Raw genomic sequence first — 26,563 nt, 5'->3', positions numbered from 1 at the left:
GAGTGAGTGCGACGACGACGAGCAATGCTCGACTTCGACTTCGACTCGGTTCCCGCATCCGCATGGTCGATCTCTCCTCTCGTCTCCGACAAAGGATGGGAGCGAGCAATCACCTGACGCGTGCCGCGGACGCGTTCTGCGACGATCCTGCATGCGACTCCGACAGCGAGCCTCCCGACTCCGAAAGCTTTTGGGCGATGGCCTGCGTTGCGCGCGCGGCACACAGTCCCAAGTTCCGATCGGGTTTGGTTGGTCTGATGGATTTCATCGTTGTTGGGCTCCGTCGTCGTCAAGTGTTTGGGCTATGGGCTGTGGGCTATGGGCTGTGGGCTGTGGGCCGTTGTACGTGGGCCGTGGGAGGCGTAAATCACGGCTGCTTGTCCGGCCTGCAAGGAAGCAACGGAGCGACAAGGTTGGGCCTCAGAGTCCCACTGTTGCTGAAATGCTGACATTGGCCGTGGCCCCGTTGGCTCAACAAAATTAACAGGACCGACCGATTTATGTGCTCCTTATGAAATCTAAGAACAAAACTATTGTTTTCGTGCTCTTATTACAGTCTTACTTACTTAAACGAATTACGAAATCTAGAACATGATCTACTTCAGCAAAGCCTCCTGAGAGCAAGGCTAATAATACAGTCGGCTTGCTGGCTGTAAGGTTTCTTGCAGCCTTTTCTCAGTCCACTCATATAGTAGTTAGCTTTTTACAGTTAATATATGGCCCACTTGTCTCTCTCATAGACTTTCTTGGTTCTTGTGCCCAAACCGGCTGTAAGTTTACAGCCCGCTTCTCCTCTCTCTCCTCCCCTCTCTCCCCCACTTCTCTCACAGACTTTCTTGGTTCTTGTGCCCAAACCGGCTGTAAGTTTACAGCCCGCTTCTCCTCTCTCTCCTCCCCTCTCTCCCCCACCTCAGCATTTAATCGGCTTACAGCCTGCTATTATACTTCGTTCGGTTGGCACGGAAAGTCCTGGAACCGATCCGGCCAGAAACGCTACTTTATTTTATACAACTAAGCATCACCAGGATACGTTACGGCCAGGAATGCAAGAAGCAAACTTTGGCTGATTTCTGTTAAAACGTCTGAGCCTGTTTTATCAGCCAAGATCCAAATTGAAGTTGTATTTTGACACGGTTTCAAGTGTTTTCGACCCAAATCGCAACCACAAAATGATTTTGGTCAACGTGGTTATGATGTGGGTGGTAGGAGAGGGCGAAGACAGTAACGAAAATCACTGGAAGTCGACAATTGTTTACTATTGGCAGTATTTAACTTCACATCTGTAATTATAATAACAAAGATACAACCTTTTAGTAGCTTCCCAACATACAAACAAGAATAGTAACACGAGGAACTCAATGCTGATCAGTAACAACTCGTCAAAATCACAAACTAGTCAACGACTGACAAGTAGTATGAAATTATGCAGCATCAAAATCATCTGAAGGCTACGATTTCTTCCTTCAAACGTGTGATGAAGCCATCTACGCTCATTGTGGCCAGGTCAGCATTGTCTCTTACCCTAACGCAGATCTGCAGTACACAAGGGATCCACGTCAAACAGCAAGGAAATCAAATCTATTTTGCGTGCATCAATATCTGAGGGTGATAGTGGTACACAAGTACACGGCATGTGTAGAAGAAAAATAATGGCACGAGGTAAAGAGGACTTACATTTCCAGTCTCGGCCTCTTGTGCACCTACGACAAGAATGTAGTTGAATTGGGCTAGTTGGGCTTCCCGTACCTGCAAGATTTATTGAGAGGTCACAGTTGGCTACATGTAATTCCTTCTTTTTTAATTGAAAATTTTGTATGAGGACACGCAAACAAATATAAGAACAAGAAATAACAAATATAAGAACAAGAAATTAAAAGAAACAGTGCCAAAGCCTAAAAGAGCTTGGTAACTGGAAAGTACCTTCTTTTGTATTGTCCTGTCACTAGCGTCAATATCAACGTGAAAACCAGCTTCATGTAGAGTGGCAAGAACCTGGCATCAGAAACAAAAAGATCATCAGCACCATTATTAAATGAGCAAGGTCCAATTTTGTCTAAAGCGGTAAAAGGGAACACATATAACATGAACCCATAAGGATAGTATGGTAAGCTATCAAAGGTAGGAAGGTTACATTAAAGGATACGTGTGGACTCATCAACCGACTCAAACTAAATAGATATTTGTTGTTTGAATTTGAGATAAAAACTAGGCAATTTCACACTGCTAACCGCAAAGAATCATCTAAAATACCACACAACTGGTGAGGACCACAAAGTGGAATATAACTCAACAGAAGTTTTCTTTAATGTCAGCCACAACAGAGAACTATGAAGTCAAGTCAGTTTTCACCATTTACCTGTTTCGCATATTCCACTGAACCAGAAGATACCGAGCAAACAATGGCCTGGCGAGGGCTTAGCCATAAGGGCCATTTACCATTGTAATGCTCCAAAAGAATGGCAAACATCCTTTCAACAGAACCTAGGATTGCCCTGTGTATCATCACAGGTCTTTCAATTTTGGCTTCATCCTCAGCAGAATAAGCCAGCTTGAACCGAATGGGCAGCTGAAAATCCAGCTGTAACAGATAATAATATAAGGTTAGATAAAAATGATAAATGATTATTTTAATTATTTAATGACAGAATAACATTCAAGGGAACCTGTAAGGTTGCACACTGAAATTTCCTCTTAAGGGCGTCAAACACACCAATATCAATTTTTGGGCCGTAGAAAGCACCATCCCCTTCATTAATCTGCATGAAGGCATCTATATAAGTCCTCTCAATACAAGGCAATGTCATGGGAAAATAATGTTGCAAAATGTGCATGCACTTCCTCTGTGATTTTAGTCAGAGCCAGTGCAGGTACTAACAATGACATGATAATTGAGTGAAAGCCCTTTTAACTGCACCAAAAATATTGAATATTGTGTACAAATACAAATCTAGTCTAGCTCTAGTATAGCATAATAAAGGCATGGAAACATCAAAGGGAAAAAGGGCTATCATAGTCTTTGTGAAGGTACCTTCCACGGCTTCCCAAACTCATTCAAAGCTTCTGTTAATTGTTGCTCTGCTTTGTTCCAAGTTTCAATTTCACCTAGATACTTCTCTGGTCTCTGGAAAAATGACATCATGATCAGGTTAGAGTATTAACTAAGAAACATCAAACTATTACAAGGTTATCAATATCCTTTGAAGCTCAGAGAATTCATTAAATCTTAGCATTTTGCCCGAAAGATATGAAAATGGGAAGTAGCAAGGATAAAACAATGGAAGTAACAATGTAACATACAAATTTTCATTAGTCGTTGAAAAATTGGTTTTTTAGATCACCATAAGACAATATATCAAATCCAATCAAGCTGTCTGGAATTAAAGACTCAGGGAAACATGTGGAAACATCAAATGCGAAGAGAGATTGCAAGATCTTGTCATGAGCTTTACCAACTCGAAGTTAAAAAAAAAAGCAAGAATGTATACTACATTATCTCAATATATTTCAGTGAGATAATAACAAGCAACTAGCAACCAAGAACAAATATTAGTGTTACTGCCCAGATTTTATAATAATTCTGAAAAATATGTATGTGATAACATGCCCATAGCTACATAAATATCACATATTCAGTGGTGATCTTGTTATTCGAATTCATCAGAGGTTAGCACACAAGTATAGTAAGAAAGTAAAAATAAAAAAAAGATATATTAACGCTGATTGTTAAGCAGTTCATCCTGCATATTAAAGCTGCGATTTACAGCTCCCAGATTGTCTTCATTTCATGCCAAATGTTAAGCATATATTCTGGTTCCTATCAAGCAGAAATGCCATCAGTATAAAAGATAAAAAGAACAGAAGAATACCGTAGACAACTCCAACTCATATTTGAAGCCAAATATCTCGTAAACATAATTGATGAATTCCAAAACAGCCTTAACTTCATCCTTGATCTGCAACAAAAACACACTTTTAACAAATGTAGGAGTATATCTACTGTCAGAGAAAAGGAAGAAACAATAAACACACTATACAACTTGCTAATGCAAATTAGAATGTATGCAGGGTGCTGGTGTTAAGCACTCATGTAAAAGTAATTATCATAACATCATACACTTTATGTAGATTATACAGTATAGTGATTACTAATAGAAGTACAAAACGATTCATTCCATTCTAGAGGATAGTAAAAAAGCACGGTTTACACAAATAAAACCTACTTGGTCTTCTCTGCAGAAGATATGAGCATCGTCCTGCCATAGACATAATAAAACATTGAAAAATTAGTATGGAGAGAACAAATTATCATTAAATATAACTGGACTGAAACAAACAACTCACAGAATAGATGTCTTACCTGCTGGAATCTTCTAACACGTGTCAAACCTGTAAGAGCGCCACTAAGCTCATTTCTATGAAGCACTCCAAAATCAGCCATGCGAAGAGGCAACTCTGTAGCAAAAGGTAAGCCAGCTATTACACATAAGGTTTGTCAAATCAACAAATGCACAGTAATGGTAGAAAATTAAGGGTCCCCTTGAAAATGAAGATACTACAGAAGGATGACTGGAGCGGCATTGGTTAAGCTTAAATTGTTCATTTGGTTCCATTAGGAGTTAGTATCAGTGACAAAGCACTGACATATCGGCTCCTATGGATCCAATCAAGATTTGATCCAAGTTTGATTGGGGATAAGTATAAGAGGAGCTGGTTTGATTGCATACTGTTGTTAGCACTTATCTTGTCTTGTTTATACAAGAGGTATGCAATGCAATCTGAAGGCAAACTGTGAAAATTGTCTCCAATACCGAAAGTCCAAAAAAACAGCAGAAGTCTCCCCTATAATGTTCTATCTTGTGCAACAAAGTTCATGGTGTTTATAGTCGAACACAGACACACAGCAGTTGTGTTTGTTACATGCACATAGCACATCTTACCCAAGGACCGCTTTAAGCCATGAGGGATATGGGACTAGGGCCATGGTCCTAGGCGTGGCCCACAAATTGGCTTTCCCATTGAAAACTTATGGCCAAATCCATGTGGCCCTAGGCATGACCTAGTGAACCTCCCAGCCCAGCAAGACAGCAGTCTGCCACCTCGTGTTTGTCCTACCTGAAGCCTCTCCTCTTGTTGTTTGACCTCTCCGCTCACTCTTTCCTACATTGGCGCAAGCAGCGCTCACATGCAGGCGGCTGCCCCCCTCCCTACTCCACAATGTGAACCCCAAGCACAATCATTGGCATGGCTAAATTGGGCGGCAGCATGGCCAAATCAGCCAAATGGGGATGACTGGCAAGCGATGGCACCGCCAAATCAATTAACAAGCAAGCCAAAGAGATGCAGGGAAGCAGCTAGCAGAGGCTGGATGCAGGAATGGGAGCATAACTAGACGCCTGTGCGCAGAGCGCTATGCTTGTGCCGTTGTGTACATGGACAACCGCCGGCCAACGTTGGAGAGCATGGCAGCAGCCAGAACTCCAGCAGGTAATAGAATTCCCCATTCCCAAATATCTATTGAAGTCCCCGTTCCTGTGGTCATGCCGGTTGTGAGCACAGTAGTTAGGACTAGCTCCAGCTGTGAAGAGGGAGATCAGCCTCACAATATAAGGTTTTACCTTCTAGATAAGGGGCAGACCCAGTGCCGGAGGCTCCCACATGAGTGGGGTCTGGGGAAGGGAAAAACCGAGGCAAGCCTTCCCCCCACAAAATCTGCGGAGAGGCTGCTTCGAACCCGTGACTTTGTACAAATCTTTAAGATGTCAGTCTATTGTTTAGTTCTAGTCATGACTTCATGCCCAATTGATCACTGGTCAGCAGTAATTTGCTGAAGCATACTTGTTTCATTTTAGTCTCAGTCAAATTTGTTGAGAAAAAAAAGACATCTCTCATTCGCATTTGTTTACAAGCTTCTTAAAATGGTGTTGTGTTACTACCATTTGCAGTTACAAGTGTTGAGAGAATATTTTCAGAGCGCATTTTTTAGAACAAGCTAAGAAATAGTATAGGAAATCAATATTTGAATGATTCTTGGTTATATATATCTATCAAAAAGAAATTTATTCTTTTTCTATAAGTTAGTGATAGTAAAGCCACAATCTCTTGCTTACGAAAGACCCCTCATCCAATTATGTTTACGAAAGACCCCTCATCCAATTAACTTGTAGTATCCATTTTAAGTTTGCAAGGTTATGAACCATTATCTTGTATAGATTAAAGAACTATTTAGTTCTTTTATGAATGTTTTCATTAATGGCAAAATATTTGGCAAAATATTTGGCTCGTATGTGTTTTGTACACCAAATGTGAAGTCGTTGACTATAGGTTAGTGGGCCTGGTATGAGTTGCTTAGGCGCTTAGATAGTGGCCCTAGGCATGGAGATTTATCAGTTTGCAACTGCTTTAAGCTATTCTTGTGCAAGCAGAAAGGTTCACTTAAAACAAAGCAATTTACAATACAATGATTAGGAAGAAACTCACCTCTGTATGACCGAACCCTATTAGCAAACATTAGACAGTGGCCTGGACAATTCATTGGCTTAAGTCCAAATTCCTGTTTCTCAATCTGCACAAGAATTGATCCAACAAGCAGTCTATCTATGACACATGTAATGTACAATAAACTGACATAGATTCTGCTGCATAATCTATGAATGCACATACCTCAAAAACAAACATATTCTCCTTGTAGTTTGCAGCGTGTCCAGAAGTTTCCCAGAGTTGCATATTGTACATATTTGGGCTCAACACCTATATGATAGGCATAAGGAACAAAAACAGTGGAATTGAACAGCGATGTCTATAATCTAACTAAGTAAATAACAAACTAATATATACCTCTTGGTATCCTCTAGCTCTGTACTGTTGCCGCATGAAGTCCATCAGTTTGTTATATATCCTAGCACCATGTGGAAGGAAGAAGCAGCTCCCAGGACTGCACAATTGTAAATACAATCAGCAATTCACCATTAACCAGAGATGTCACAATGAGATATGAAAGCAAGAAAAGAAAGAAACATAAACGAGTTCTATGTACCTAAGTTCATGGAAAAAGAAGAGTTCCTGTGCTTTCCCTAGTATCCTATGATCACGTTTCTTAGCTTCCTCTAGAAAATGTTTATATTCCTGCAAAGTGTCATGTAATAAACAGAGACGCAAAAGATGAGAAACAAAAGAAAACGCAAACATATCATTCAGGGACGGTCGGACAGATTACGATAACACAGATCTGAAAGGCATGGCCTGTCTTGATATTCATAATTACTACAGTTACCTGAACTTATCAGTGCCTCAGAGACACGCTCAATTAAAGTTTCACACGATTACCATGCAGTGTGTTGTGCAAATTATCCCTAACCCCATAATCCATGTTAACCAACAGGTTCCGAAAAACACAAGGAGATCTTAGACACAGTTTCAAGGTATTCATTCAGAGAAAAGTGTATCATCATGTATGAAACTTTCTGCCAAGTCAGATGCAGCACATGAATCATGATTCATGAACAAATAATTTATGCTAGTATCTAAAGCGCAAATATAACTGACATGTTCAGCAGGGTTATATATTACTCCCTCCGTTCCAAATTATAAGTCGCTTTGACTTTTTTGGTTCATCCATTTTGCTATGTATCTAGATATATTATTTATCTAGATGCATAGTAAAATGGATGTACCAAAAAAATCAAAGCGACTTATAATTTGGAACGGAGGGAGTAGTAAACAGATTACAATTGTCCATGTCATCAGTGATAGCATCATAAGCAGAAATTCAATTCTATACCGTGAGACGTCGAGAATCAGGGAAAGAAATTCCATATACTCTCTGCAGGCTTTCGCGGTCTACTTTTCCTCTCCAATATGATGATGAAGCCTGAATATTTACATGTGTGTATACATATGAAATAGCCAGTTCCACTAAAAAGAGAACCAGAAGAATAGTGCACAATCAAAGAATCATTACCTTCAGACAAGCGAAAGCTTTGACGAAGGAAGTATTTGGGATGTGTGGCCCACGGCATAGGTCAACTAAAGGACCACACCTGTATACTGTAATGGTCTTGTCCTCGGGCAACTCATTAATGATTTCAACCTGAACATATAATTCATTTTTTTTGTAAGAATGGATGGAATTCATATATATTTAACATAAGCAGCAAAATAATATAGAGGAATGAAACAAACAAGACAGGAGCAAGGAAGGTTGCCTTGAATTCATTTTCAGCAAACATTTCAAGAGCTTCTGCCCTGCTGACCTCGATGCGTTCAAATGGTTGCTTTTCCTGCACCAAGTGAGATTTAACCATCTAAGAACACAATGTTTCTAGCTAGAGTGCTTCACTGATGCCACAAAAACAATGCAAGACATGGATACATTATTAGCAATTTCAAAATTCTGAATCACAGCATGTACTTTGTGACCCACATACAATGCATTGAAATAAGCCGTCCAGGTAGATAGTGCCCACAAAACAAGTTTAACATAAGCTTAAATGAAATGAGTTAAAATTCAAAGCATACCGCAACAGCCTTTTTAGCTTGGCTTTCAATGATACCAAAGTGCTCCTCGTTCAATGTTTGATCTTTGTAGTAAGCATCATAGTAGAAACCCTTAGCATGTCAAGTGGAAACATTTCAGAAAGCAGTTCACCAACAGATAAGATGGTTACATTAAATTCATTAAGCTTTAAGCTGGTGATCTTCGGATCATTTTCATACCTCCCCTCTTGTGGTGCAAGGCCCAATACACAGCTTGCAGCCATATGCTCTCTCAATAGACTGCAAATTTACATGAAAAAATGAATTTTCACATACAAATACTTGAAGTCATTGAATAACAAAATAGAAAAGGTGTGACAACGTTTAAATAAAAAAACATGCTCGAAGACTTGAACAAGCGAAATGCCAACTCACTTCTCCAAGAATATGAGCACTTGAGTGCCAGAAGGTGTCACGGCCTTCATTGGTATCAAACTTGAACATTTGCAATTTACAGTCACCTTCGAGAGGCCTCCCCATATCCCAGAGTGTTTCGTCCACTTGAGCTATCAAACAACTAGATGCGAATCCACTTGATATCTCCTTAGCAATATCCATTGGGGTTGTTATCCATTTCTTCCCTTCCTTGATAGCACCATCAGGCAGAGTTACCCTGAAGGATATGGCCCCCAAACAATGGTTCCGAGTGAGAATCAGCATTATCAAGCAAGCAAGCAACAGTTGGCACAGCAAAAACTACGAACAGTCAGCAGTTCAATTTCATGATGTCATATGAATTTCATAAAGTGTGGATTATGATTCCACTTGCATGACTCTAATTCGGAAATAACCCCACAAGCGGATCAGCACTCACTTGATAACTTCGCCGCCGATATTCAGCCGCTCGACGGCCTGCCTTGCCTGGATCTCCTCGAACAAGCGAATCCTCTTCTGTGTGACCGCTTCTAGGTAGGAGTCGTCGCGAGCAACCAGGACCGAATCCGCGGCGGGGGCCTTGGCCTTGGCCTTCCCCTTCCCCTTCCCCTCCTTACCAGCAGAGGAGCCCTCACCCATCGCGTCGGCGGCGAAGTGGTGGAGGAAGAGGCGGGCAGGGTGGAGATACGGTTTAGCGAGGACGCGGGTGGTGGGGTGCCGGACGAGCGAGAGGCCTCGCCGGAGGCACTCTAGCATTAAGCGTAGGCGGCGGCGTCGCGGGATAGGCACTCTAGGGTTTTGTTTTTATTTTGACGGGTTCATTAGACCAAACCATGCCCGTTTGGATCCTTTCCTGTTAGAAAAAATAAATAAAACTGCTTTATTTATGGACAAGCTATTTGACTTAAAATTTATTGAACTTTCCAAAATTTAGATATTCATGTCTTAAATTCATAAGGATGAGAGATTCCATTAATTCCTATGCTTTATTTCTATTTGCAACTTATACCATGCCCTTCACTCGCTCATCTACGACAACACTGCAGCACGCAAGTATCTTTTCCATACAAGTACGTTACACATCTTGAAAGTAAAAAAAAAAAGTATGTTACGCATCTAGCCATGTTAACTTGATGGATATGTGCTTAAATTGTGATTATTGGAATAGATAAGGATCCAAATTCAGACAATAGGTACATATTAAGTCTAAAATAGAGTTGTTTTGAGACTCTAAAAATAACCCTAAAAAACATTACCGAAGGTACTCTATTTTACATTTTCTATTTTTTAAGGTTCCACGTCACTTTTATTCTTCTTAGTGCCTTTAAATCATCATGCATTGTGTTTTGTGGAACTTTACTTTTGCAAGAGATTTATTTTTGAGTAAAATGCATGAGGGTTCCTTATACTTGGTAATGGTGTGTCACTTAGATTCACGAGCTTTGCCCTATTCGTTTGACTGATAAGGCATGACTAAAAGTAATGTTGGTTGATTTGTTGTGAGAGAGAAAATATTATCCATTGGCTGAAAAAGTACGGCTTATAAGCCAAACGAATAGGACCATATTTGTGAACCCCTAAATGTTAAACGGGGTCAGGGGACCAACGAAAACATCCACACGGAGATAAATAAAGGGTTATTTGGATCTAGGCCATTATAATTCTCCAAGTTTTGAGATATGCCATTATAATCAGCATATTCTAAGATTTGTCATTGTAATTCGATTTCTCTCTCAACTATGCCATTTTCTACACTAGCCGTGTACAAGAGCCACTGTCAGATGCGTATACCTACTGGAACGCGTATAGGAACACGTATGGACATGTACAGCCCAGTGGGCGTGAGGCGGAGCAAAGGCAGAACGACGGCGCTCACTGCAACGGCCAGCGCGCGAGGGAGGAGCCCATCGGCGTGCGCCTGCTCAATCTCGTCGTTGCTGCCTCCCTCCCTGCCGTCCTACATCTCACCTGCTCAATCTCACCGCCGCTGCCTCCCTCCCTCCTGTCCAGATCGTAGCCAAGGTGTGTTGCGTCTTCACGGTGAAGACGGTGGCATCCTTATCTCCCACGTCTGATGCGTGGGTGAAAGATCATAATGGCTAGAGTAGGGTGAATAGCCTAATAAAAAATTCTACAACAACACTTAACAAAAGGTTAGACGATTATGAGGCGAAGCGAGTGTTGCGCTAGCCTACTCAAAATGTAAGCCACCTATCACAATTCTAGTTTAGATAATGTTTATCCACACAATAGCAAAGACACTACCCTATGTTAGTGTGCTCTCAAAGACTAACTAAAGAGCCACACCAACTAAGCAAATAAGCTCTCACAACTAGTTACACTAAAGAGCTTGACAACTAGTTTGCGGTAAAGTAAAGAGAGTGATCAAGAAGGTTATACCGTCGTGTAGAGGAAGGAACCAATCAATCACAAGGATGAATAACAATAAAGACCAATCACCTCAGAATCAATGATGAACACAATGATTTTTACCGAGGTTCACTTGCTTGCCGGCAAGCTAGTCCTCGTTGTGGCGATTCACTCACTTGGAGGTTCACGCGCTAATTGGCTTCACACGCCAAACCCTTAATAGGGTGCCGCACAACCAACACAAGATGAGGATTGCATAAGCTACGAGCAATCCATTAGAGTATCTTTTGGCGCTCCACCGGGGAAAGGTCAAGAACCCCTCACAATTACCACGATCGGAGCCGGAGACAATCACCACCCTTCGCTCAACGATCCTCGCTGCTCCAAGCCGTCTAGATGGCAGCAACCACCAAGAGTAACAAGCGAAATCCACAGCGAAACACGAATACCAAGTGCCTCTAGATGCAACCACTCAAGTAATGCACTTGGATCACTCCCAATCTCACTATGATGATGAATCAATGATGGAGATGAGTGGGAGAACTTTGGCTAAGCTCACAAGGTTGCTATATCAATGAAAATGGCCAAAGATGTGAGCTACAGTCGGTCATGGGGCTTAAATAGAAGCCCCCATGGAATAGAGCCGTTATACCCCTTCATTGGGCAAAACGCGCTCTGACCGGACGCTCCGGTCATACTGACCGGACCCTGGACTTAGCGTCCGGTCCACTGATCTTTGCCACGTGTCACTTTGAGTTAAAACATGACCGTCAGATCTCAACGGCTAAGTGCTGATCGGACGCTCCAGTATTACTGACCGGACCCTAGAGCCTCAGCGTCCGGTCGAGTACAGTAAGGGTCAAAATTTATTTTTCCTTGACCAGACGCGTCCGGTCCACCTCGATCGAACACGGCCCAGCGTCCGATGGTATACCCTAGCTACTATACCGCCAGGCTAGCATGACCGGACACAGGCAGTCAGCGTCCGGTGCATTCAGATCCAGCGTCCGGTCACTTGACCAACGTTGGCATCTCCTCTGTCTTCTTCACCCTTGCTCAAATGTGCTAACCGCCAAGTGTATCACCTTGTGCACATGTGTTAGCATATTTTCACAAATATTTTCAAGGATGTTAGCACTCCACTAGATCCTAAATGCATATGCAATGAGTTAGAGCATCTAGTAGCACTTTGATAACCGTATTCCTATACGAATTTCACCCCTCTTAATAGTACGGCTACCTAACCTAAATGTGATCACACTCTCTAAGTGTCTTGATCACCAAAAAAAATAGCTCCTATAAGTTATACCTTTGCCTTGAGCTTTTTGTTTGTCTCTTTCTTCTTTTTAAGTTTAAGCCCTTGATCATCGCCATGCCATCACCATTGTCATGTTATGATCTTCATTAGCTTCTCCACTTGAAGTGTACTACCTATCTCATGATCACTTGATAAACTAGATTAGCACTTAGGGTTTTATCAATTCACCAAAACCAAACTAGAGCTTTCAATCTCCCCCTTTTTAGTAATTGATGATAACCCTTATACAAAGATATGAAATAAAATTCAATTGAATCCATGTTGCTTGCCCAAGCATATTTACCATGTGTAAAAGGATATGGACAAGTTTTATGAATCCCAAGTGGTAGCAATTGCTCCCCCTACATATGTACTAAGAGTTTGGATTGTAACTTGCATATATGTTTAGATAGGAAATATAGGAGTCAATGTTTATCACATGATGCTAAGGTATAAAAGATGGACCTTTGAAGCGTGATACCAATCGGAGTGCACCAATATACCATCCTTAACACCATGGTTAGCTCAATACCACTTAGAAATATTTGGAAATGAAATCACTAGATATTCTATACATGCTAGTTTTTATTTCATTATTCAAACTTACAACTAGCATACATCACATAAGCATGGATATTTTAAATTTAGAACTTATGCTATGCAAGCAAACATATGAAATACACATTCAAATGCACCATACAAGTTCATGAGCTTGCTCCTCCTACTTATGTGCTCAAAATTTTAGGTGATCCATTTCCTTTATCATATCTCTCCCCCTATGTCATATATCAAGATATCTTTGTGTTTCTCTCCCTTTATGATATTTCTCACTATTTCTACTACTATCTTTGTTTCTCTCCCCCGTTGTCATTAATGACCACAAAGGTTCTAAATATCGATAGTATTACTTGTAGGGTCAAGATTATCAGTATCAATCAATGGAGTGAGGATTATTTTTCCAAATTTAGTCTAGTCTAGATTATTTACCAAAGATATTTAACTCGGTTTAATCCAAAGACAAGCTTCTTCATAGCTCCAAATAAGGGTTATCTTGTACCATGTTGAGTTAAACACTTATAATTCATTTTCTAGATTAAACACTTGGTTTACAAGCCCACAAACATGTTATATGCTATCACTAGATCAAATCAAGCATAGAAGCAATAGTAATATCATATAAACATCAAATTCATTTGATTTTTATGAATGAGCCTAATAAAATAGAACCACTTGAGAGGTCCTAATGAAATTAAAAAAAAGTAACTAGATGCACTAATCATGTCCTTAGCAAAGATATATGTCATGTTAATCAACTTTTACCTTGGATTACTCGAAGGAGAGGCATGTCATATGAGTGGTGGTGCATCAACACATATTTGAGAAATCCAATATGTTCAACTCATTCCTTAGCTTACAAAACCTTTTCTCATCCAATGTCTTGGTGAATATGTCGACAAGTTAATCTTCGGTACCTACACTCTCAATGCAAATGTCCCCTTTTTGTTGGTGATCTCTTATGAAATGGTGGCGGACATCAATGTGCTTTGTTCTTGCATGTTGAATCGGATTGTTGGTCAACTTGATTGCACTCTCATTATTATATAGCAATGACACTTTCTTGAACTTGATTCCAAAGTCACTCAAAGTGGCCTTCATCCAAAGTATTTGTGCACAACAATTAATAGTGGATATGTATTCAGCTTCGGTGGTTGATAATGCAACACTATTTTGCTTCTTTGATGACCATAAAACAAGTGATCTTCTCAACAATTAACATGTGCCCGATGTGCTCTTCCTTTCAACCTTGCATCCTGCATAGTCTGAGTCAGAGTAACCAACTAGCTCAAACTTTGCTCCTTTGAGATATCACAAACTAACATTTGGTGTATGCTTCAAGTACCTCAATATCCTCTTTGTAGCCTTCAAATGACTTTCTCTTGGTGAGGCTTGAAATCTTGCACACATGCATACACTAAACATGACATCTGGTCTTGATATGGTCACATAGAGTAGGCTTCTAATTATAGACCGATACAATTTTTAATCCACCATATTTCCACTTACATCACTATCCAAGTTGTCTTTTGTTCCCATTGGTGTGCTAATGACTTTGCTATCAATCATGCCAAACTTCTTGATCATGTCCTTGATGTACTTGCTTTGACTCATAAATGTACCATTCTTTAATTGCTTGATTTGAAGACCAATGAAGTAACTCAACTCTCCAATCATAGATATCTCAAACTCATTAGCCATCATCTTTCCAAATTCATCATAAAAGTCTTGATTGGTTGATCCAAATATGATGTCATCAATATAGATTTGTAATACAAATAGATCTTTTCTAATCTTCTTAATGAAAAGAGTGGTGTCAACTTTGCCCATTGTGAACCCTTTAGAGAGGAGAAAGTCCCTCAATCTCTCATACCATGCTCTATGTACTTGCTTTAAGCCATACAATGCCTTCTTCAACTTGTATACATGGTTGGGCTTCTTATCATCTTTAAAACTAGGAGGTTGCTCTATATATACTTCTTTATTGATGTAGCCATTGAGAAATGCACTCTTAACATCCATTTGATAGAGCTTGATGTTGTGAGCATAAGCATAGGCTAGCAAGATTCTAATTGCTTCCAATCTAGCAACCGAGGCATATGTTTCTCCAAAGTTAAGACCTTCAACTTGAGTATAGCTGAAAGGATCAAGATGCCTAAGAGGGGGGGGGGTGAATTGGGCTAATTCTAAATTTTCTTGCAATAATTAAATCCTACGGATAGCCCAATTAACCCCTTGTGCCTAGAAAAGTGTTTCTATCAAATCAACGCACAAAAGACTTACAACCTATGTTCCAAACTTACTCTAGCATAGCAATTCTATGAATGTAAAGACAAGTATTGAATTACTCAAAGTAAATACTTAAAGTAAATGCTCAAAGTAAATGGAGAGAGGAACATGGCGATGTTTTGTCGAGGTATCGGAGAGTCGCCACTCTCCACTAGTCCTCGTTGGAGCACCCGCGCAAGGGTGTAGCTCCCCCTTGATCCGCGCAAGGATCAAGTGCTCTCTATGGGTTGATTCTTCGACACTCCGTCATGGCGAATCACCCAAAGCCGCTCACAACTTGAGTTGGGTCACCCACAAGCTCCACCGGGTGATCACCAAGCTCCCAATCACCACCAAGCCGTCTAGGTGATGGCGATCACCAAGAGTAACAAGCATGAACTATCACTTGACCACGCGAAGCCTAATAAGAAGATAGATGCACACTTGTCTACTCTTGATTTACTAATGAGGTTTCACTCTTGGACTCTCAAATCACAAACACCTCACTAGGACCTTGCTCTTCTTGGCACTCACAAACATGTTTCTCAGCTGTTGGAATGAGCAAAAGTAACTCCACACACGAGTGGAGCTTCTATTTATAAGGCAGCCTGAAAAACGAACCGTTATGAGCTTCTGCGGGATGACCGGACGCTCCGATCGTTTTGACCGGACGCTCCGGTCAGTTCAACCCGCGCAACAGTTTTCAAGTGATGACCGGACGTAGTCAGGGTTCGGTCAGAACTGACCGGACGCGTCCGGTCGCTCTTGGATGCTTACTATAAACGACCGGACACTGGATACCCAGGGTCCGGTCACCACTGACCGAACGCGTCCGGTCACACTTTCTCAAGTCTAGACCCTTACTGGAGTTGACCGGACGCTGGCCCTCAGCGTTCGGTCACATTGACCTTCCAGCATCCGGTCACACTAGACTTGTTCTTCTCAGTCAAATGAACTGACCGGACCCTGCGACCAGCGTCCGGTCGCACCGGAGCCAGCGTCCGGTTAGTATTTGACCCTCCATTCACTTCCAACTTTCGAACATATGTGAATGAAGTTTGCTCCAAAGGATCTTAGGCATTCATAGGAGCTACCTAGAGCTAGTTTTAACAAGTGTGCACCACACCTAACTCACTAGACTTAACTAGGTCAAGCTACCCGTCCATACCCCCCTTAATAGTACGGCCAAAGGAAAAAACAAAGTCCTAATCTACTCTAAGTGTCTTTCCAACTCCACTCGACACTTAGAACTAGTCATCCTTAACCTTATCGTCCAATCATTTGAAAACCGAAATGATTTCCATCATAGGGGCATGACAACCTCGATTGCCCAATCGATCTCCATTACCATGACCTAACTTTATTTGCCTCTGCAAAACACACGTTAGTCATAGTAATCTTGTATTGTCATTAATCACCGAAATCCACCTAGGGGCCTAGATGCTTTCAATCTCTCCTTTTTTGGTGATTGATGACAATACTACCTCGAGTATGTTAATAAGTGAGGTTTTTTGACGGGCTTAGTTCATATAAGCTTTTGTCGGTAAGAACAAAAGTGTTAGTCACGCTTATATGACCCAAGCCAACACAATGTACTCAAAGGATATGAATTAAGCATAAGTACGAGTAATAAAGCTCATTTGCTTCAAAGAATAAACGTAGAAGCAAGGGCAAATGAGCATAACACAAGTGATATGATATTTAAATGATGCACAATAGAAATCACACATGTTAATATCACAATCACGTAGATAGCACTATCACATATATATAATAGTATGCATGAAAGTAAACACACGAATGCATAAGTAATAGTGTATCACACAAATAAAACTCTAAATGTATATAATAAGCTAATACTATATAACTAGCTCCCCCTAAATGTAGCTCCCCCTGAGACTACACACACAAACTCCCTCTCCCCCTTTGGTGTCAAACACCAAAACCTAGGGGTCGGTCAGCAGGGCTGTAGCGGATGAGCCGAGCGCTGAAGAACGTGGGGCAAGCTGGAACTGGGCACCATCATCATCTGACCCTAAGCTCTGAACTGACTGACCCTCTGTGGTAGGAAGTGTCGCTGAAGTGGTCTGGGTTTGAGCTAGGGCTGGTGCTGCCTGTGAAGCTGCTAGTATGTCTGTCGTAGGATCTAACGAGGCGACAGACGAGGGGAGCCTCTGAGTAGTCACTACGACTGGAGCTGCTGTAGACGGACCGGTGGTATGCATATAAGGCGGAGTAGGCATGCCGGTCAACTCACTGAAAGATGCTCCAAGACTCCTGGAGACTGATGTGTCAGGCACGAATAGCGAGGAAGACTGCTCTGGTGTGAAGTCCGTCTGAAGTGGAGTGAACTGCGGGGCTACCACGGGTGAGGCTAACCATTGGGACACCTATACAAGAGGTGAAGCAAACTGAGCTGGAGGTTGTCCCTGACTCTAGAGCCCATTGGGCTGTATTGCTGGAGTCATCGAAGTGGTGGCAGGCGGAGCAAGCTGGGGCAAAAGCTATGGCTGTGGGGCCCTAAGAGCTGTCACTACGTGTTGCATGAAACCTATAAGCTACTGCTGCAAGAGTATCTACTACTGATGCATCTACTGCTGCTGCTGCTGCCTCTAGAACTCGTCCTGTCGAATCTGAAACTGAGCAAAAGTAGCAGCGGTCTCCTATGCATGTCTATTCTGGGTCTGCTGCATCCGCTCAAGAATAGCAATAAGAGTGGGGTCTGTCTGCGGAGCAGGTGGAGCAGAACTAGAGCTACCAGCCTTTGCATCGTGTCTACATGGAGGCATCTGAGGAATAGGTAGGTAGTCATCGTCAGAACTATCACTGTACTCGCTCACCTCCCGCCGTGCCTCTAGCTCCTCCTCCTCAGTGACTGCAATCCCTCTAATGATCTCATCCTGCTGAGCTGCGGACTCTGGCATGTCGGGACGACGGCTAGGCTGTCTGGGTGCCTGAGGAGTAGTGTGTCTGATCCTCTGTGATAGGTTATAAGCTGGGAATTCTATGGTGGCACCTGTATACTCATCCATCATACCAGGGGGCTTATCAAGCACTACTCTACGGATGAGGAATATGATCTAGTGAGCATAGGGAAGCTGCATGCGACCCTTGAATCCCTCAGCTATAGTATCCTCCATCTCTGAAAGAAGGAGGTCCTAGATATCAAATACTGTCTGCTGCATCAGGGCATTAAGTAGCTAGAGCTGTAAGCGAGTCAGGCCCTCTCTATATCCCAACCTAGGAAGCAGTGTCCTCCTGATAATGGCCTCTAGCACTCTCGCTGTAGGAGTCAAGTCACTGGGCTTCCTGCTCGACCCCTCTCCAAAAGGCTCCTTGAAGCAATGTCGCACTAAATCTGTAGGAGGCACCAACCCTCCATGAGGACGCCTGGGAGGCTCCTACTGTCCATAACAGACCTCATGCATCTTGATAGGCTGCTCCTGTAGCCTCACTATCTCTCTGACTCTGCCACTCGTCACTCTATAGTCTTTGCCTCTGAAAGCAAAGTGAATGAATCTGTGATGTGGATTAATGAAGAGTGAAGCATAAAACTACCGGACCCAAGATGGTACATATATCCCTGTCCGTCCAATCAAATCTTCTAATCCTGGCAAATATGATAAGTAAGGCCGAATGTGCTCTCTGGCTGCTGCCACAATAGACTCTATCCGATAGACTCTCTAAGATCGAAACACTGCCCCACTATTGAGATAAGCATTGTAGAAATCCTCTTGCAGTGGCATGTAGAAACCCTTAGCTGCTCTCTCATCCCTCCTCGGAGGAAACCAAACCTCAAACTCAACAAAACGTAGCTGCTAAACCTGCCTAGCTGTAGCGGCCCTCAAGTCGAGGTGTACCACTAGAGGTGGACCCTGTGGTCTAGGTGGAGGACGTGATCCCCTCCGCTGTGTCGGCGTCCTCGGCGAGACTGGTACACGGGTCCGTCTAGAGCGGTGAAGCTGAGGTGTCGGCTCTGTCTCTTCGGCCTACTGAGTCTGCTGGGCCAGCTCGCCCTCCTAAGTCTGCTAGACTGGCTCCTGCTCTGCTGACGGGCCTTCCTTAATGGCAAGTCGTCATCCTACAAACGTGGCAGTCCCAGCTGGACTACCGTGATGACGCTCAACCTCCTCAATCGTAGCTCTGACTGCTGGTGAAACCAGCTGATCTGCAATGACAACTCCGCTGCGAGCACCACCTCTCTCGGCACGCTCTGTGGCCTCTGCAACAGCTGCTGCTCTTGCTATCTCTGCATCGGGGTACTTCCGCTTCTTGGATGTCACCTGCTTGGTTGACTTGCCCTTAGATCCGGCTGGCTGGCGAGGTGGGGGCCTCCGATCATCATCACCTAGGCCACCACCAACGTTCTTGGTGCGAGTCATGTGAACTAACAAGATGGTGAACTGCCGCTGATAAAGATCAACTGTCAAACTGCCGCTTTCGAGGCTTGGCCTCGATCCTTACTCGCGAGCTTGGCTCCGAGTTGACTACCAACTACCAGAAGAACCACAACGGAACCGACTCGCTGCACGATAGAATAGATGGATATACAAATAAATACCATATGTCTAATAGATGCGAAAACCTAATAGAGAAAGCAATGTAGATGCGAACTTGAATTGAATGGCTTTCTACCTAACAAACAGCGATCCGAGAAAAGAAAAGGCGACACACGGGGGAATCCTTGGAACCAGCAGGGGCTAGGGTGACAAGGAGCAGTGAAGAACTGGTGGCCCTAGAATTTTAGGAATCAGCGCATTGTATTGCAATTTGATCTAAGCAAATTGAAATTGAAACAACGAGCTAGCCTTATCGAGAGGAGATGGGTCTAGCTCAACCTCCGATACCAATGGGGCTAGGGCACACGGTGCTTCGCGGTGACGAGAGGGCCGGACGAACGCGGTGGCACGGTGGCGCACGGGGAGTCACGGCAGCACGGCAAGCTCTGGTGGCGTGCGGCTGGCGAGGATGCCGGGCGTGTTAGGTTAAGGAGAAAGAAAACGAAGGCACGGTTAAATGAGGATCCTGAACGTGACAGAAGGAAACAGAAAAGAGACTTAAATCGCGCGAGATCCACTGACTGGACGCTCCGGTGGTAGTGACCGGACGCTACCACCCAGCGTCTGGTCGATTCCAGAGAGGTCCAATTTCTCTGGAATCGGGACCGGACGCGTCTGGTGGTCCATGACCGGACGCAGGCAAGGTCCAGTCAGAACTAACCTTTCCTTCCTTCGATCGACCGGACACTGAAGGTCCACCTGACCGGACGCACAGACATAGCGTCCGGTCACTCCTTCGGCAGCAGTTCATCTCCTATGAACTGACCGGATGCTAGACAGCAGCGTCCGGTGCAGCGTCCGGTGCACTTATTTCAGCAAACCTTCAACCTTCCTTCGCGCTGCCTGTTCCCAATCAAGTCCCAACTTGAATAAGATCTAAATAAACACCAATTAGGACTGATGTGAGTGGCCTCTCTCAAACCCTCATATTTTTCAAAATATTTTGTCTTAGGCTATAATTATTTTTAAGAAAGTAGGCAACAAGAGGGCAAATGGAACAAAACGACAAAACAACATTCATGCATATGCAATACTTGTAAGTAAATCTAGTTGCTTGTCAAGTTTGATCCAAGGTTAAGCTTCTTCACACGCTTTTCGGCAGTTATCTTAACCATGTTAGACAAGCCCTATATGCATTGCCACAAATTTAAACAAGTTGTATATTACAATGAATGCAAGGGACAACACAAGCTCAATTTTTAGTGAAGTTACTAAATTGAGTACATTGAGCTCATTCCACAATCTACAAAATGTAGCCTCATCTAGCGGTTTAGTGAAGATATCCGCTAATTGATCTTCGGATCTTACACCTTCTAGTGATATATCATTTTTAGCCACATGATCTCTTAGAAAGTGATGGCAGATATCTATATGCTTGGTGCGAGAGTGTTGAACCGGATTATTTGCAAGTTTTACCGCACTTTCATTGTCGCACAAAAGAGGTACTTTCTCTAGAACTACTCCATAGTCTAGCAAAGTTTGTTTCATGTATAATATTTGTGCACAACAAGCACCCGCGGCAATGTATTCCGCTTCGGCGGTAGACAAAGCCACACTATTTTGTTTCTTGGAGGACCAAGACAAAAGTGATCTACCAAGCAAATGGCACCTTCCGGATATGCTCTTTCTATCAACTTTGCATCCGGCGTAATTCGAATCGGAATAGCCAATTAATTCAAATAAAGCTCCCTTGGGATACCAGAGACTAATGCTTGGTGTGTGCTTAAGATACCTAAGGATTCTTTTTACGGCAATTAAATGTGTTTTCTTAGGACTAGCTTGAAATCTAGCACACATACACACACTAAACATGATGTCGGGCCTAGATGCAATTAAATATAACAAGCTACTAATTATAGAACGGTAGAGAGTTTGATCAACCGGGTTACCTCCCTCATCTAGGTCGAGATGTTCATTTGTAGGCATTGGAGTCTTGATTGGCTTATATTCATCCATCTTGAATCTCTTGAGAAGATCTTTTGTGTATTTCTCTTAAGAGATGAAGATGCCTTCTTTCATTTGCTTGACTTGAAAACCAAGAAAGAATGTAAGCTCACCAATCATTGACATCTCGAACTCTTTCGACATCAATTCACCAAATTCTTTGCATGAGTCTTTATTTGATGATCCAAAGATGATATCATCAACATATACTTGACAAATAAAGATATGCCCATCAAGCTTCTTGGTGAATAGTGTGGTGTCGATCTTCCCAATGGTGAAGCCCTTCTCAATAAGGAAGTCCCGAAGGCGCTCATACCAAGCTCTTGGGGCTTGCTTAAGCCCATATAGTGCCTTGGACACCATATAAACATGATTAGGATATATAGGGTCTTCAAACCCGGGAGGTTGATTAACATAGACTAGTTCATTAATAAAGTCATTTAAAAATGCACTTTTCACATCCATTTGATATAGTTTCATTTCATGATGTGATGCATATACAAGAAGGATACGAATGGCTTCTAATCTTGCAACCGGTGCAAAGGTCTCTCCAAAATCCAAACCTTTAACTTGAGAGAACCCCTTTACAACTAGTCTAGCCTTATTCCTCACAACAACACCTTGATCATCTTGCTTGTTATGGAACACCCACTTCGTTCTAATGACTCTTGCACCTTTTGGTCGCTCTTTAAGAGTCTAAACTTCATTGCGAGTGAAGTTGTTCAACTCTTCATGCATGGCATTGATCCAATCCGAATCTTTAAGAGCTTCTTCTACCTTGGTAGGCTCATAGCAAGAGACAAAAGAGTGATAAGTAATAAATGAAGTAAGTTTTTGAGATCGAGTCATTACACCCTTTGATGGACTCCCTATGATGAGATCTTGTGGATGATCTTGTAGGAGAGGTGTGTTTCTTCTATTGACCACTTGAGGAGGAGATTGTGGAGCATCAACATCTTGTGCTTGTACCACCATTTGCTCATGAGAGATATGAGTATCTTCATTTTCCACTCTCCCATCTTTTTCACCATCTTGTGGTACATTTGATGAAGAGGGTTGGTTAATGACTAGTACATCATCTTCATCATCTTTTGGCTTGATGTCTCCCACCAGAATATTCTTCATAGCCTCTCTCAATGGTTCATCACATATATCATCAAGATTCTCATATGCTCCTTGGGAGCTGTTAGATTCATCAAATTTCACATCATATGTTTCTTCAACCATGTTGGTGACATGATTAAATACTCTATATGCTTTGTACTTCAATGAATAACCAACAAGAAAGCCTATATCACAACGTCTTTGAAACTTCCCTAGGTGTTGCCGCTTCTTATAGATGTAGCACTTGCAACCAAACACCCTAAAGAAGGAGACGTCTGGCTTTTTCCCATTTAGCAACTCATACGGTGTCTTGACAAGGAACATTTGAAGAAATAGGTAGTTGGATGCATAACATGCGGTGTTGATTGCTTCTGCCCATAGAGCTTCGGGGGTGTTGTACTCATCTAGCATTGTCCTTGCAAGAGTGATCAAAGTCCGGTTCTTCCTCTCAACAACACCATTTTGTTGAGGAGTATAGGTTATGGAGACTTCATGTTTGATTCCAACTTCATCACAATAAGCTTCTATGTTTGTGTTGTCAAACTCTTTGCCATTGTCACTTCTTATCTTCTTGAGCTTCACTTCAAATTCATTTTGAGCTCTCTTAGCAAACTTCTTGAAACAAGATGCAACTTCGGATTTGTCATGAAGGAAGAACACCTATGTATACCTTGAATAGTCATCCACAATCATAAGACAATAGAGATTTCCTCCCAAACTCTTGTAAGTTGTTGGTCCAAATAAATCCATGTGTAGGAGTTCTAGCACTCTTGTGGTTGATATGAAAGCTTTGGTTGGATGAGTGTTTGCAACTTGCTTACCGGCTTGACATGCACTACAAAGTTTGTCCTTCTCAAACTTCACATCCTTCAACCCTCTCACCAAATCATTCTTCATAAGCTTCTTGAGTGAGCTCATCCCAACATGAGCAAGTCTTCTATGCCATAGCCACCCAAGAGTTGTTTTGGTGAATAGGCAAGTCTTCAAGTTTGCATCTTCAGATGTGAAGTTAACTAGATATAAGTTGTTGTATCTAAATCCATTGAATATCACTTGATTGCCATCTACCTTAGATACAACAACCTCCTTTTCGGTGAATAAGCATTAAAAGCCAAGATCATACAATTGCCTAACGGATAGCAAGTTGAAGCTCAATGATGCAACATAGAGTACATTGGAGATGGAATGATCATTTGATATTATCACTTTGCCCAATCCTTTAACCTTGCCCTTTGAATTATCTCCAAATGTTATTTTCTCTTGTCCATCTACCTCTTCATCTAGTGAGGTGAACATACAAGGATCACCGGTCATATGTTGAGTGCAACCACTATCAATAACCCAATAACTTCCACTAGTCTTATAGTTCACCTACACACAAAAGATTCAAGCTTTAGGGATCTAAACTTGTTGAGGGCCCTTCACCTTCTCAACAAGTGACTTAGCCACCCAAATCTTCTTAGGTCTACTCTTGTTGGGAGGTCCTAAGAATATGACTTTCATCTTTCCACTAGAATCTTTTCTAAGCATATAGTGAGCATTGAAAGCAAAGGGTCTAGCATGCTTAGGCAAGGGTTGTGGTGATGGAGTTTGACATTCATGAGCAAAGTGGCCTTCTTATCCACACTCAAAACATCTCTTTGGCTTTAGCTTTGGCTTTGATTATTGGTGTTGAGCTTGAGCTTTCTTCTTCTCTACACTTGCCATATATCCAATGCCACTTCTATCCATCTTTATGACGGTATTCATGAGTAGCTCACTTTGGAGATGCTTGCCTCTAGCAAACTTGCTCAATCCCACCTTGAGATGCTCTTTCTCTATCTTGAGCTTCTTGTTCTCTTCCTTGAGAATATCATTGTTCTTCTCTTCCTTAAGTTTCTTGTTTTCTTCTTTGAGCTTCTCATTCTCAAGGATCAACTCTTTGTCATGATCAAGAGTTTCTAGCACAATGGTGTTGTGACTTTTCATCTCTTTAAGATCCTTCATGAGCTTCTCATGGTCACTCTTGAGCTTGACATACTCATCATGGTCATTGCACTCAACCACTTGCTTGCCTTTGCTACTAGATCCACGCTCAATGCTCTCATCAATTAAATCATCACAAGATGTAGCTATATCAATCTTAACAACATGGTTAGTAGCAACATGTGGCTCATTTGGTAAGAATTCTTATGCAATAACAAGGATATCATGATTGATCTTTAGAGTTGTATATTCATCTTTTAGCTTGTTGTGACTAGTGATAAGCTCATTGTGCACCCACTCAAGTTTATCATGTTTATCTTTAAGCTCTTTCTTAGAAGATTTGAGCTCCTTGAGTTTGGAAGATATCGAATCATTTGTTTCTTTGAGCTCATCATTAGCCTTTTCTAATATATCACACTTAGCTAAGAGTGAATCATTTTTAGCATCAAGTTTTTCATTTGTAGCTCTACTCTTTCTAATGATCTTAGTGTATTTTCTTAATATTTTGACAAGATCATCATATGTGGGTGAATCATCATCGCTATCACTATCATCATCACTAGCTTGCTCATCATCACTACTATCATCACTCTTAGTTACCTTGCGTTCACCCTTGGCCATAAGGCATAGGTGTATAGAGGATGATGGCGATGGTGGCGGTGAGGATGCAAGATCAATAGCAATAGCGGCCACCTTCTCATTGTCACTCTCATCATCGAATGATCCACTTGATGAATCAATGTCCATGAGCCAATCACCGATAATGTAGGCCTTGCCACTCTTCTTCTTCTTGTGGAAGTCCCTCTTTTTGCCATCTCTCTTCTTATATGGCTTGTTCTTTTTCTTTTCATCTTCATTGCTTGAATCATCTTTCTTGCTTTTGTTCTTGAACTTGTCTTTCTTGGGCTTTGTGCATTGATGAGCTAGGTGGTCAAGTTCACCATAATTGTAGCAATCCATCTTGAAGATTGGCTTTCTTCTTGAGCTAGTGAAGAACTTCTTCTTGCCATCAAACTTGATGCCACTCTTGTTTAGCTTCTTTAGTATCTTGGCGGTCTTCTTCACCATGAGAGCAAGACTTTTTTCATCATCTTCATCACTTGAGCTTTCATACTCAAGTCTTGCCTTGCCCTTATCTTGGCTAGCTTTGAATGCTAAGTCTTTCTCTTTCTTCTTTGTAGAGGATGAGCCATCTTGTGGTGTGATGTGCATATACATCTCATGAGCATTGATCTTTCCCAAGATTTATGTTGGTGTAGCGGTGGAAAGATCACCTTGATGTAGCACGGTCACAATGTGCCCATATTTGTTAATGGGGAGGACACTCAAGATCTTTCTCACAATGTCAGATGGTGACATTTGAGTAAGTCCAAGCCCATTGACTTCCTCTACAAGAACATTTAAACAAGAATACATTTCATTAGCACTTTTTTTGGGAAGCATCTCAAAAGTATTTAGCTTTTTAATCACAAGATGATAGCGTTCCTCACGCTCACTCTTGGTTCCCTCTGGAGCGTACAAACGTCTGACCATAGTGCATAGGCGTCTTTGTGGTTCCTTACACGATTGAACACATCTTTGCAAAGACCTCTAA

The 26,563-nt window shown here is 42.0% G+C and overlaps 1 protein-coding gene across 1 annotated transcript; it reads right to left on the bottom strand.

The window, feature by feature from the left end:
• Nucleotides 1-1,235: 1,235 nt before the first annotated feature.
• Nucleotides 1,236-9,737, bottom strand: LOC136470510 (threonine--tRNA ligase, mitochondrial 1-like). Its single transcript, XM_066468339.1, has 20 exons — nucleotides 9,347-9,737; nucleotides 8,908-9,145; nucleotides 8,713-8,772; nucleotides 8,515-8,604; nucleotides 8,202-8,276; nucleotides 7,958-8,086; nucleotides 7,778-7,867; nucleotides 7,034-7,122; nucleotides 6,835-6,931; nucleotides 6,661-6,747; nucleotides 6,478-6,562; nucleotides 4,358-4,452; nucleotides 4,221-4,253; nucleotides 3,867-3,953; nucleotides 3,029-3,121; nucleotides 2,664-2,756; nucleotides 2,357-2,578; nucleotides 1,921-1,992; nucleotides 1,675-1,746; nucleotides 1,236-1,533 (listed from the first exon to the last, which is right to left on the bottom strand). Exons 1-20 carry the CDS (start codon nucleotides 9,661-9,663, stop codon nucleotides 1,438-1,440), a joined length of 2,220 nt encoding a protein of 739 aa, XP_066324436.1. The 5' UTR covers nucleotides 9,664-9,737; the 3' UTR covers nucleotides 1,236-1,437.
• Between the last annotated feature and the right edge of the window lie 16,826 nt (nucleotides 9,738-26,563).

Source organism: Miscanthus floridulus, chromosome 1 (genome assembly GCF_019320115.1).
Source record: "Miscanthus floridulus cultivar M001 chromosome 1, ASM1932011v1, whole genome shotgun sequence".
Lineage (NCBI taxonomy): Eukaryota > Viridiplantae > Streptophyta > Magnoliopsida > Poales > Poaceae > Miscanthus > Miscanthus floridulus.
Note: the sequence above shows the minus strand (reverse complement) of the source record. Positions and strands in the feature narration are given on the sequence as shown.